Below are 14,507 nucleotides of genomic sequence, written 5' to 3' on the forward strand. Positions count from 1 at the left end.
ACAAGTTTGAAGCTGCAGTGAGCTATGATTGTGTCTCTGCACTCCAGCCTGGGCTACAAAGCAAATCTTGTCTCTAAAAAAAAAGTATCATTTAAATGTGGTTGTATTACTTTCCATTTCAATAGAAAGGCATGGGAGTCCCACAAGCCACATCTAACTATGATGCAGGTTCTGGAGTTGGACCTGCCTGGTGCTGAATCCCGTCTCTGCTGTATATTCACTCACTGGCCATGTGAGCTTGGGCAGGTTCTCTGAGATACGGCCTCGGAGATTTTGTTTCCTTATCTGCAGAAAGGGATTAGCACAGGTTCCATGACCTCTCATCTGAAATTCTTTGGGCCCAGTGTGTTTTTGAGCTCAGAAGTTTTCAGAACTTAGAAAGGTAATGCAGAGGGCAGGCTTGCACGGCCCTCCACTGTGGTGTCTGGGACAGTTCCCTACCGTCAGTCACATTCACAGGTCTGCAGCAAAGCCCGCCAGCAACACTAAGTGGGATAAATGAAGACCATAAATAGCCTCTTGTCTTTTTGGGTCAGGATTTGCTGCCCAGCTGGGTCAGGTCAGGTCAAGCTTTGTCAGTAAATGACTTATGAAAAAACCTGGATCTTGGAATTACAGATAAAGGTTCCTAGACCTGTAACAGTATCTGGCTGATCAGGTTATTGTTTCATGTATGTATTGAATGAAAAAAATTGTTATAAAGATCTTAACTCATTGCCTGGCAAGTCACAACAATAAATATTAACTGTTGCTGCTGTTGCCTCTCCTTCTTCCTCCTTCTCTCCTCTTTTCCATAATGTGTTGGTGCCTAGAACAGTTTTTTAGGGGCCCTATCTAACCCATGGAGAAAAATGGTTTAATTCACATATATGATTGAGGCTTGTTTAACTCTGTCATTTTGTTTCTACTATCAAGGATTCTCTTTTTCTATAAAGGTTTACCTAGCAGAGTCCACTTCAGCCCAGGCTTTGGTTAAATTATCATCAAACCCAAATTATAGAAGTCCTAGTTAATGAGGCTTTAAAGTCAATGATCTCCAAAGTCCTTGTATAATTCCATTATGAACTATTTCTTCTATTGCTGTTGTGCTTGCTTGAAAGGAGAAAATGCATTTTTCCATCTTTTAATGTTACTAAAAAACTCAGAAGAATCACTAACTCAAAGTTCAGGGTTGCATTTGTCAATTTCCTTTAGTGATAGTAAATTCCCTTTAAAAATTCCCCGAAATTCAAGCTTGCAGTGAGCCAAGATCATGCCACTGCACTCCAGCCTGGGCGACAGAGTGAGACTCCATCTCAAAAAAAAAATATATATATATTCTCAGAAATTCGCGCATACTCTAGGAGCAACCTTAGTGGACCCTTTAGCCAAGCGCATTTTCTTTTCTTTTCTTTTCTTTTCCTTTCCTTTTCTTTCTTTTTTTTTTTTTTTTTTGAGATGGAGTTTCACTCTGTCACCCAGTCCAGAGTGCAGTGGCGCAAACTCAATTCACTGCAACCTCCGCCTCCCAGGTTCAAGTGATTCTCCTGCCTCAGCCTCCTGAGTAGCTGGGACTACAGGCATGTGCCAACACACCCAGCTAATTTTTGTATTTTTAGTAGAGATGACATTTTACCATGTTGGCCAGGACGGTCTCGATCTCTTGACCTTGTGGTCCACCCACCTCGGCCTCCCAAAGTCCTGGGATTACAGGTGTGAGCCACTGTGCCCGGCTGCCAAGTGCATTTTCTATCTCTTTGTGGAGATAAAATGTCGAGTGCTCCTTGGCTGTCCTCCACGCTGTGTAGAGGCCTCCACGAGTAACTTAGTTTTTCTTGTGACTCAGTTTACATGGAGATACTTGATTGGGAAAGAAAATGATTTATAGGTTTGGAAATAAGCTTCATTAAGTCATTTCTCTTAAATGGTAGTAGATATACAGACGATTTCCAGCTCATGAATATGCAATTAAAAAGATTTTCAGCTTGACAATGGTGTGACAGTGATACACACTCAGTGGAGACCATACTTTGAGTGTGCATGCAGCCATCCTGTTTTTCACTTTCAGTGTTCAACAGATTACGTGAGACTTTCAATACTTCATTATAGAATAGGCTTTCTGTTAGATGATTTTGCCCAAATACAGGCTAATGTAAGTGTTCTGAGCACTTTTAACGTAGGGAAGGTGAAGCTGTGATGTTCGATAGGTTAGGTGTATTAAATGCATTTCCGACTAAAGAAACTTTCAACTTACGACGTCTTTATCGGGACACAACCTTACCATTAGTCGAGGAGCATCTGTACTTCAATAGCTAATTTTTTTTTTTTTTTTGCCATTTCATTTTATTGCTTTCCACTTCTATATTTCCAAGTATTTTCCTAAAACTGCTTTAATCCCTGCGTGTGAAACAAGGCACACAATTATCAGCATGATGTATATGTTTATTTTCTAAAGCCAAATGATGTAAATTGGTTAAGCTGGGGGTGCTTTCTCCCACTCCCCATAAAAATTAGAATGATTCAGAGTCTTTTTAGTGCCTTTGTCTGCCATTCCTACCCTGTAATTTTTTTCAATAGCTGCTGTCCCTATTTAAAAGCCTGAAATCAAGCATATAGCTGGTGTCTTGTGTGACTCATCTTCAAGTAAAATCAGGAGAAAATGGATTTCATATATTGTCTTAGAAATGTTTCTAAAGAATGGGAGCTTTACGAATTGATGAAGCTGTTTGTTGAGGAGGCTGCATGTCCCTGCCAGCTGCCATGGCTACGCAAACAAGTCAGTGGCTGAGTAATACTGATGTGAAGGCTCAACGGCGGGTTCAGGCTCAGCTTGGCAGATTCTCCGCTTCAGGCCGGCTCCTGCTTCCTGAACGTTGCTTGCCTTGTTTACCCCTGTGCTACCCATTTTTCCCCTCCTGTGTTTGCAGTTCTCAGTAGAATTCAGGACACCACCCACACTTTTACAGCACGTCATTTCTACTTGTTCCTTGCATTTCTGCTGCTGGCAAGATTTAATCTTCTTTTTAGAAGCTTTACTGTATCTTAGAGCAAGGTTTTTTGTCCTCAGAACTATTGGCATTTTGGACTGGATAATTTTTTTGCTGTGGGGACCTGTCCTGTGCATTGCAGGATTTTCAGCGGCGTCCTTGGCCTCTACCCGCTAGTAGCACTCCCCTTCCCAGTTTGTGACAACCACAGATGTCTTTAGACACAGCCTAATGTCCCCCGGGGGTCAAAATTGCCCCCAGTTGAAAACCACTGTCTTAGAGGAATGTTCTACTGTCAGGTTCCCACGAATTCTAAATGAGTATTTAGATGTTATTTAGCCTTGGAATTTCAGGACACCATAGCAGTTGTTTATGAAATAATGACTTCTTGCACAATGATAGAAAGTTATGACATTTTCAGATTTTACTTTAGAATTTTGAGGCAATTTTGTTTTCATCCTCCTCCTCCTCCTCCTCCTTCTTTTTTTATTTCTTTCAGGTGTTTCCTAACTGTGTAATCATCTGAATGATAATCGATTATGCATAGAAAGGACATGACCGTGCCAATTTCTACATTTTTTTCCAAATTAAAGACAAATTAATACAAGCTCACAAACCTCTGTCTGGACATTTTTCCTGTTCTGCTTTAAGTACACCTAAGGCTTTATTTCCTCCCTTGAGATTTTTGCTGGTCCGGTCCAAGGGCTCTGTGGGAGCTGTGGGGACTCCACCTGATGCTATAAAGCAAGGGTCTCCAACCCTCGGACTGTGCACCTGCAGCAGTGCATGGCCTAGTAGGAACTGGGCTGCACAGGAGGAGGTGAGCTGTGGGCGAGCGAGCATTACCGCCTGAGTTATCCTTGTGTCAGATCAGCAGTGGCATTAGATTCTCATAGGAACATGAACCCTGTTGTGAACTGGGCATGCTAGGGATCTAGGTTGCATGCACCTTATGAGAATCTAATGCCTGATGATCCGAGGTGGAGCAGTTTCATTCTGACACAAAAATTGTCTTCCACGAAACCAGTCTCTGGTGCCAAAAAGTCTGGTGACCTCTGCTATAAAGGACCAGAGATATGCTCCACAGCCCCCTCCTCCCTATTCTGATCTCAGAGCCCGATTATCATTCTCCTGCTCTGTTCTTAACCCTGCCACCTACTAAAGTGAACATCTCCCCAGAAGCACCAGCACACTTCCATTTGGGACATTTCATTGTCCAAAATTATGCTGCATGGTCACTCCAGGCTACAGGAGCATCTGAGAGAGTGAACAGATGGAAGTTTCAGCTTTTCCGGCCTCTCTAGTTATATGAGTTTCCTGGGGCTGCCATGACAAAGTACCACAACTGGGTGGCTTAAACAATAGAAAGTTCTTGCCTTACAGTTCTGGAGATGAGAAGTCTGGGATCAAGGTGTCCATAGGGTTGGTTCCTTCTGAGGGCTGTGAGGGAGAATCTGTTCCATGTCTCACTCCTAGCTTCTGCTGGCCTCAGGCATTGCATTCTTTGTTGTAGGGATAGTGTTCTTCCTGTGTCTTCACATTGCCTTCCTCTATGCATGTCAGTCTTTGTGTCCAAATCTCCCCTCTTATAAGGATCCCAGTCATCTTGGATTAGGGTCCACCTTAAGGACCTGGTTTTAACTTCATCACCACTGTAAAGACCCGATTTCCAAAGAAGGTCACATCATGAGGTACTGGGGGGCTTCAACATATTTTTTTTGCGGGGACCTAATTTAACTCAAAAGTTGAGATGAACAGAGGAGGAGGGGTAGGGTTAGCCAGTCACAGTGCTGGCCACACATGCCGACAGGAGGGAAGGAGGATTTGGTCGATACTTTCTAGTACCTGATAAGTTACATGTTCCCCAAGTGAAAATTATAGCTTGAATAATTGGAAAAGAGTTTATGTCTAAAAGGCACTGGACTTTAAGTGACCAAAGTGGCTCTTTCTTCAGTGTAGAACTTTCTGGCTTCTATTTGGTTTAATTTTGGAACAAAAATGTCTCTCTGGTGAAATCAACACATAGTTGTCCCTGGGGAGTGAATTAACTCTTTTAGAGCATTATGGCTTTACTTTTAAAAACCATGCAGCTTATTCTTTAACTATGTTGTGCTTTAGTGCCTTTTTTGTTTAAAGGTATGTATTCTTCACCCCTCACCCCCCGACTGGCCACCTCTAGTGTTGAAATATCTGGTGCATTTTGTCCCATAGAATATCAGGTATATGTTAAGGAATGACCCTAAGAAAAAGAAAAGAAGAGAAAGAAAGGCTTATTTATTGTTTAGACTTTTTGGTGTGAAAAACAGCACAAGTTTACCGTTTTGGTGTGGCACATATGTTCACTCAGGCACTGGCATTTGATGTTCCCAAGAATGAGTCAGATTGGAATGTTAATTTATTTGAATTAATTTATCTAAATTTAGTTAGAAAAAAGCTTGGTGGTGTCGTATGCACTGACACCTAAATAAGCTTCTGAAGCTAAGTTCTGTGATCTGATAGAGTGCAGGAGGGCTCTCAGCTGCTTTCTTCTCTCTGGACACCAGAATCTTGGCATGGCAGGTATCCCCTGCAAATTTCAGCAATCTATGTATTAGTGGTTTTAAAGTCGCACTTTGCTGAGTCTCAAGGCTCTGGAGAGCACCCTTGGGTCCAGATGGGGTGAAGATGCAAGAGGACCTTCTTGCCTTTGATTCGAACACATTTGTCCCTTATTTGTTCTTCCCAGAAAGACTTCTAGTTGAGAGAAAGACGATGCTGAAAATAGTTTGAGAAACATGACATAGGACAATTCCTAGAGGGTTCTTTAGCGCCTGATGGCAACAGCATAGGATTGATGGAACCCGTACACTGGAGCAGTAACCCTGATGATGGAAATGGACACGATGCGTTGAACTTCAATACGGTGCAAAATGCTGTGCGGGTCAAATGATCTAAATCAGCTCATTGAGTCATCATAGCAAAGTCTACAAATTTCAGAGAGATTAGTTACTCGCTTCAGTTAACCTGCTGGTAAGTGGTACAGGGGAACTTGAAACCAGGGCTATCTGACTCCAAAACCCCCGTCCTGCACTCTGGTCTATGTCAGATGCTCACATCTTCCTTCAGGGTCAGTGTCACTCCCTTAGTCTAACTTACTGCAGTTACTCAGGGTGTCAGCTTCAGAATGGAGACCACACTGAGTGATTTCTATAGAAGGCTTGCTTTCTTCCAGTAAAGTCGATGGTGTGCTGACTACGGCTAAGTGATCACACAGTTCTCCCTCTCTCTGCTTAAGGTTCATTGAATCAGTTTTCTCTTTGATTTCGTTCTCTCCACTATGTCATTTGTGGTATAGGAGATGTTGAAGGGTCTTCACGTAGAAATACTCACTTTCTGTTTGCAGTCCAATGTGAAACCACATCTCCTGATGTGCTATACTTCTAATAATGTGAATCAGTCCCTTGGGAGGCAGCATCTTGTGGACATTTTTCTATAGATTACATTGTTTGTCGTACCAAGATAAACACTGTTTCTCTTGCATTAAGATCAGATTTATCTGCTATATTAGTAAGATATACTTACTAATGTAATTATGAATGTATCAGTAGATATTTTTATTATTGGTAAGCAGGAAAGGTAGGAAATATGAAATGAAATGAGGTTTCTCAGAGCTTCATGTTCTGGGATGACACTATAAATTTCCTTGGTAAATATAATTCCTTAGATGTGGCTCTGAAGAGCTTACCATCAAATATCTCATTTCAAGCACACACACAGAAGTGTAGAATTAATCGAATTATAGGTCTGGAAGCTTGAGAGCCATGGAAGCACAGGATTGAAGAGTTTACAGCTCAGGTAGTCTAACCTTCCTCATGTAGCTCTTCAATCTGTGTGGCAACATTCTTAATTGATATAAGCATACCTCAGAGACCACTGCAACAAAGCAAATGTCACAATAAAATGAGTCACACAATTTTTTTTGGTTTCTCAGTGCATATAAAAGTTATGTTTATACTATGCATAGACTATTAAGTATGTCTATTAAGTATGCAATAACCCGATATCTAAAAAACAACATGGATACCTTAATTAAAAATACTTTATTGCTAAGAAGTGCTAACAATCATCTCAGCCTTCCGCAAGTCATAATCATTTTGCTGGTGGAGGGTTTTGCTGCAATGTTGATGGTTACTGCTGATCACAATCCTGAAGGTTGGGGTGGCTGTGGCAATTTCTTAAAATAAGACAACAATGTGGTTGAAAACATCAATTGACTCTTTTTTTTCTCAAAAGATTTCTCTGTAGCACGTGAGCTATTTTTGATGGCATTTTACTAACAGCAGAACTTCTTTCTAAATTGGGGTCAATCCTCTCAAATCATGCTTCTGCTTTGGCATCTAAGTTTATGTAATATTCTAAATGCTTCTTGTCATTTCAACAATGTTCACAGCATCTTCACTAGGAGTAAATTCCATCTCAATCATCATTTTCTTTGCCTCATTCACGAGAAGCAACTCTTCATTCAAATTTGATCATGAGATTACAGCAATTCAGCACATCTTTAGGCTCCACTTCTAATCTTAGTTCTCTTGCTATTTCCACAACATCTGCAGTTACTTCCTTCACTGAAGTCCTGAACCCCTCAGAGTCATCTCATAGATGACTCCTATGATGTTGATATTTTGACCTCTTCTCATGACTTATGAATGTCCTTAATGGTATCAAGAGCAGTAAATCCTTTCCAGAAGGTTTTGAATTTACTTTGCCCAGATCCATCAGATGAATCGCTCTCTGTGGCAGCTATAGCCTTATGAAGTATATTTCTTAGATAATAAGACTTTAGAGTCAATATTACTCCTTGATCCATGGGCTGCAGAAAGAATACTGTGTTAGTAGGTGTGAAGACAATGTTCATCTCCTTGTACATCTCCGTCAGAGTTCTTGGGTGACCAGGTACATTGTCAACGAGCAGTAATATTTTGAAAGGAATCTTTTATTGAGCCATAGGTCTCAACTGTGGGCTTGAAATATTCAGTAAACAGATGTGAAGAGATGATGTGAACAGATATGCTCTCATCTAGTTTGCTGTTCCATTTCTAGAGCACAGTCAGAATAGATTTAGCATATTTCTTAAGGGGCCTAGGATCTTCAGAATGCTAAATGAGCACTGGCCTCAACTTCAAGTCACCAGCTGCATTAGCATCTAACGAGAGAGTCAGCCTATTCTTTGAAGCTTTGAAGGCAGGCATTGACTTCTCCTCTTTAGCTATGAAAGTCCTAGATGGCATCCTCTTCCCATAGAAGGCTATTTTGCCTACATTGAAAGTCTGTTGTTTGGTGTCATCACCTTCATCAATGATCTGAGCTAGATCTTGTGGATAACTTGCCTCAGCTTCTGCATCAGCTCTTACTGCTTTGTCTTGTACTTTTATGTTATGGAGATGGCTTCTTTCCTTAAATCTCATGAATCAATCTCTGCTAGTTTCAAATTTTTCTTCTGCAGCCTCCTTACCTCTCTTAGGCTTCATAGATTTAAGGAGAGTTAGGGCCTTGCTCTGGATTAGGCTTTGGCTTAAGGGAATGTTATGGCTGGTTTGATGTCTATTCAGACCACTCAAACTTTCTCCATATCAGCAATAAGGCTGTTTTTTGTTATCATCTGTATGTGTCTTAGTCCATTTGTATTGCCATACAAGAATACCTGAGGCTGAATAATTTATAAAGAAAAGAGGTTTATTTGGCTCACGGTTCTGCAGGCTATACAAGAAGCACAGTGCCATCTACTTCTGACAATGAACCTCAAGAAACTTTCACTCATGGCAGAAGATGAAGGGGAGCAGGCATCACATGGCCAGAGAGAAAGAAAGGGAGAGAGAGTAGGAGGTGCCAAGCTCTTTTCAACAACTAGATCTCATGGGAACTAAGAGTGAGCAGTCACTCAATTCTGTGAGAATGACACCAAGTTGTTCATGAAGGATCTGCTCCCATGAACCAAACATCTCCCAGTAGGCCTACCTCCAACTGTGAGGATCAAATTTTAACATGCGATTTAGAGGGGACAAATATCCACACTACATCAGTGTGTTTTCTGGAGTAGCACCTTTTTTTTTTTTTTGAGATGGGGTCTTGCTTTGTCACCCAGGCTGGAGTGCAATGGCATGATCTTGGCTCACTGCAACCTCTGCCTCTCGGGTTCAAGTGATTCTCCTGTCTCAGCTTCCTAAGTAGCTGGGACTACAGGTGCCTGCCACCATGCCCGACTAATTTTTGTATTTTAGTAGAGATGGGGTTTCGCCATATTGGTCAGCCTGGTCTTGAACTCCTGATCTAAGGTGATCCACCCACCTCAGCCTCCCAAAGTGCTGGGATTACATGCGTGAGCACCATGCCTGTCCTGGAGTAGCACTTTTAATTTCCTTCAAGAATGCTTCCTTTCTATTCCCAACTTGGCTGATTGTTTGGAGTAAGAGGCCCAATTTTTGGCCTATCTCAGATTTCAACATGCCTTTCTTACTAAGCTTAGTCATTTCTAGCTTTTGAGTTAAAATGAGAGAAGTGAGACTCTTCCTTTTTTTTTTTTTTTTTTTTTTTTTGAGACGGAGTCTCATTCTGTCACCCAGGCTGGAGTGCAGTGGCACGATCTTGTCTCACTGCAACCTCTACCTCCCAGGTTCAAGTGGTTCTCCTGCCTCAGCCTTCTGAGTAGCTGGGACTACAGGCATGCACCACCACGTCCAGCTAGTTTTTGTATTTTTAGTAGAGATGGGGTTTCGCCATGTTGTCCAGGCTGGTCTTGAACTCCTGACCTCAGGTGATCCACCCACTTTGGCCTCCCAAAGTGCTGGGATTACAGGCATCAGCCACTATGCCCAGCCTGACTCTTCCTTTCATTTGAAAACTTAGAGGCCATTGTAAGGTTATTAACTGCCTTAATGTGAATATTGTTGTGTCTCAGGAAATAGGGAGGCCCAAGGAGAGGAAGAGACATGTGGGGTCAGCCAGTTAGTGGAAAAGTCAGAAAGTACACATTTATCATTTAAGTTCACTGACTTATATGGGAGTGGTTTGTGGCACCCCAAACACTGCAATAGTAACATCAAAGATCTCTGATCACAGATCACCGTAACAGATATCATAGTAATGAAAAACGTTTGAAATATTGCTAGTATTGCCCAAATGTGACACAGGGACACAAAGTGAGCATGTGCTATCCGAAAAATGATGCTGATAGACTTGCTCAATGCAGGGTTGCCGCAAACCTTCAATTTGTAAAAAACTAAATATCTGTGAAGAGCAATAAAGTGCAATAAAGTGAGATGTGCCCGTAGTTAGCCAATTTCTGGCCATCTTCGGTGACTGGGAATCCACTCCCTACTAGACAGCGTCTTTAGACAGCTGTAATCATTATAAAGTTTTCCCTTTCTTCTGTATTTTGATTATTTATTATTTTTAATTTTTTTGCTCAGACCTCACAGGGAAGAGTTTTTCCCTTCCTATAAAGGAATGCTTAAGTGAATGATGACTCATTCTCATGATGAGTTCTTAATGCAGCCATTAAAATATTAAGAATTTCAAATGGCATGAGAATAATTAGGTAAAAACAAAGACACAAAATTGCATGTATAATATTTCGACTATATTTTAATGATACACAAAAACAAATTGTATAAAAATATTAATACTTTTTGCCTCTGGGTGGTGGGATCACAGGGAATTATTTTTTGCTTGTTTATACTTTTTGTGGTTAAAGGAAATTTTACAGGGATATCTTATTTTATAATTATAGGAACTGGGGAAAACATTTTCCTTTCATAAATGTGGAATTTCTTCTCTGATTTATACCTATTGGTTCTCAATGTAGGCTCCGAGGGTAACTCAGAACAAATCCTTTTGTTCTCCCGTACAACAGCCTTTCAAAAAGTTTGAAGGCAGATTATGTGGTTAAGCATGGCTGTTTACAGATAGGCAAACAGAAATTGTTTTCTTTTTAAAAATTGAGACAGTAAAAATCTGAAACAGTCAGGATGTTTCCATTTCTGTGAGAGTGGTACTGTACTGTTATGTAAATACTATGCTTTTCCTCTTCTCTTCCAAAATAAACCATCAAAAGAAAACAAATGTATCACCCTAGACTCGGTGGTTTTATTGAATCCAACATTTTATGAAACTGGATTGAGTAAAATCAGTTGGAGTTTTCTGAGAGTGTCCCTGAGGTCCTTGGTAAACTTGCACTCTTGGTTTGAAGGAATGATCAGGACAAAAAGAGGAACTCCTCGGAAGGATGGGAGCGTTGGGCAAATCAGGTGGGTTGTGGAGAGGCTGGAGGGACTTTAACATGGGACAGTACTCAGATCCCCCTGCCCTCTTGTACATTGACCCTGACCCTATTTAGAGTCACCATATTAAAGAGATTTTGACCTCTCCAATGCAAAAATGGTATTACTCTATGACTATGTAGTGTAGAGTCAGTATCCCTGGAGTTTAGGGCATGGGTAACCAATCTTCAATAGAAAGTTGAAAAAAGTTTGAAAAAGCATATGTCTGTACATGAATTCCCTGTAATGCCTCAACGTTACCTACCAAGATTAATTTGCTGTCTAATCTTAAGTCAACTCAAAATGGTGAAAGCATTTTTCTGGGGAATGACTCTTCGTAGATTTTTACAGTACTTTTTGTCTTAATTCTTTTTCCTACTAAACTTTGAAACTCTTAGCAATAGTTTTGGGGTAAGTAAATGTTATCCATAAATTTTTGTCGATTAACCTGTTAAAAGAATTATATAAAAATTAAAAATACCAATCAAAAAATTTTATTCAATAATGAATGTAGATTATTTCAAACAGAGGGAAATACAGCTATCAATTACATATTTTACATGGGATTTTTACAAATAATCTGGAAGTTGGTATCATAAACAGTTATGCTGCTTAGGCAGAGCAGTAGATGTGAACACTTCCTTGCATCTAAAACAAGGCTTATTCTTGATCTGTTTCTTTGTTTCCAGATGGTCTCCCAGCTTGAAGCCCAAATATCTGAGCTTGTTGAACAGTTGGGAAAGGAGTCTGAGTTTTACCAGAAAGCTCTCCAGAGGGCCCAGAAAGCAGAGAATATGTTGGAGACTCTTCAGGGTCAGCTGACACACCTGGAGGCAGAGCTGGTTTCTGGAGATGTTTTGCGAGACAACTTGAATTTTGAGAAACAAAAAGTAATAACCTGAGGGCATATCCATGAGTAGAAGCATCTGTTGTAGTATAAAATTTTACCTGAAAATATTCTGAATTTTACAGTATTTAGTTTGGTTAAGTCCTGGACTTAATTAGTTAAGTCGATTTCAAGGAACAATGGGTTTGGAACTTCCTTGATTCAAATGAATTTAATTAAACTCAACAAATATTTGTTGAATGCCTATCATATATGAGGTCCTAAAGGTTTGGCAAGCTACAATATGAATAATACACAGTTTCTGATCTTAAAGGGCTCATAATTCGATAGGGGAGACAAGACACTCAGGTAAGTTGCTGTACTATAAGTTTATATGTGTTGTATGTATTGAATCAGAAAGTTCTGTAGGAACTTCTAGATAAAGGGAAGATTTTATAGGAGAGGCGATAATTAAGTTCATTTTTCAAAGGTAAGTTGGATTATAGTGGAGAGAGAAGACAGATACTATAGGGGAAACAGTTTGAACAAAGGCATGAAATCTGGCAAGTGCATAGTGTATTCAGAGAATGCAAACTGGTGAATCCTGTATGGCTGGAACATGTTATTCTTGGTGGATCTGTGGCAAGAGAGAAGACTGGAATGGCTTAGACTAAGAAGATGGAGTGTTCTTTAATCTGTAGAATAAGAAGTGTGGTAAGTGTGAGCATTGCAGTATTTTATTTTATTTTTATTATTTTTATGTTTTTGAGACGGAGTCTGGCTTTGCTGCCCAGCTGGAGTGCAGTGGCGGATCTCCGGCTCACTGCAAGCTCCGCCTCCCGGGTTCACGCCATTCTCCTGCCTCAGCCTCCCGAGTAGCTGGGACTACAGGCGCCCACCACCACTCCCGGCTAATTTTTTGTATTTTTAGTAGAGATGCGGTTTCACCGTGTTAGCCAGGATGGTCTCGATCTCCTGACCTCATGATCCGCCTGCCTCGGCCTCCCAAAGTGCTGGGATTACAGGCTTGAGCCACCACGCCCGGCCACATGGCAGTATTTTAGAAAGAGAGCGAGATGTCCCTGTGGAGCTGAGATTGGGGCATGGAGAGTCTCGGAAACAATGGCGCTGATAACCCAGTGGGAGAGGAGAGTTAAATGGGAAGAGAAGGGGCCCACACTGAGGATTTGAGTGTGGGGACATTGTCAGTGATCTTTGACGGGCAGTTTTGGTAGAGTGGTGGAGAGCAGAAGCCAGTTTGCTTTGCGCTGAGGGGAGACTTGAGAGGAAGGGGAGCGACCTCCAGTAGACCAGTGTGAAGTCTGGTGACCAAAGAGAAGACAGGCATGAGGCAGTGGCTGTGAAAACCAAGATCAAAGAAAGGTTTTGCTGGACAGGATGGGGAGGAAAGTGTGGACTGAAAGAGTCCGTAGGAGGGAGTGTGGGAGGGGAAAGGGAGGCACAGGGACTCAAGAGCCTCGATGCAGAATTTGGCATGAAAAATACTCTTAAGTTGAAACGTCTACACTCAACGTATTCCTTTTCATTCTTCTGTACTTAAAACATTGAGGAATCGTCATGCCTGCACTGAGGTTGGATATGCAAAGATGTGCCAAAGGTGTCTGTGGAAAATCAAGTCCAGCGGATGAGACAGGGAGATCGGGGCGTAATAGTACAATAGCACAATTAGTGCACAGTAGTGCAATTAGTGCCACGATGGAGACAGGTATAAAATTTGACAGAAACCTGGAAAAAGGAGCAATGACTTTTTTTCTGTGCGGTAAGTGAGCCATCTTCACAGAAGAGGGAAGCATTAAAGAATGAGTAGGAATTTGTCAGGCAGAAGAGGAGGGAAGGAATTTGAGGCAGAAAAAATAGCAGGAACAAAGAAGAAATGGAGGTGTGAGAAGATGGCTCGGGAAATGAATGAGGTGCAGGGAGCATGGGACATGATACTGGGTGAAACCAAAGGCGTGAGACGGCACTGGAGGCAGGTGTAGGAATCATTGAAATAGATCAGTCTAATGGCTCAGGCTTCATTGCATAGGTAATGGGAAGCCAGAGAAGGTTTTTGAGTAAAAGAAAGATTTCCCTCAAGTCAGACTGGCTTAGAGGGTAGCAGCGGTGTCCAACCTTTTGGCTACCCTGGGCCACACTGGAAGAAGAAGAATTGTCTTGGGCCACACATAAAATACACTAACAGTAGTGATAGCCTATAAGCTAAAACAAACAAACAACAACAACACACACACACACACACACAAACAAAAAACAACCATGCATAATTTTTGAGATATCTGCCACCACAGATAAACAAAAAAGTCCTTGCATTCAAAGGGCTGGACACAGCTGAAGGAAGGTAGGGAGCCCTGTCGGTGGCTCCCCGACTGGTCCAGTTTAGAAGATAGTCCAGTTCAGACT

General features: G+C 41.3%; 1 protein-coding gene across 1 annotated transcript in view; it reads left to right on the top strand.

Moving 5' to 3' along the window:
• CCDC170 (coiled-coil domain containing 170) overlaps window positions 1-14,507 on the top strand; it is a 130,608-nt gene that overhangs the window by 91,919 nt on the left and 24,182 nt on the right. The window contains exon 7 of the mRNA XM_045391355.3: window positions 11,950-12,150. Coding sequence (XP_045247290.2) covers window positions 11,950-12,150 — 201 coding nt within the window. The remainder of the gene's footprint in view (window positions 1-11,949; window positions 12,151-14,507) is intronic.

This window comes from Macaca fascicularis, chromosome 4 (assembly GCF_037993035.2).
Source record: "Macaca fascicularis isolate 582-1 chromosome 4, T2T-MFA8v1.1".
Classification (NCBI taxonomy): Eukaryota; Metazoa; Chordata; class Mammalia; order Primates; family Cercopithecidae; genus Macaca; species Macaca fascicularis.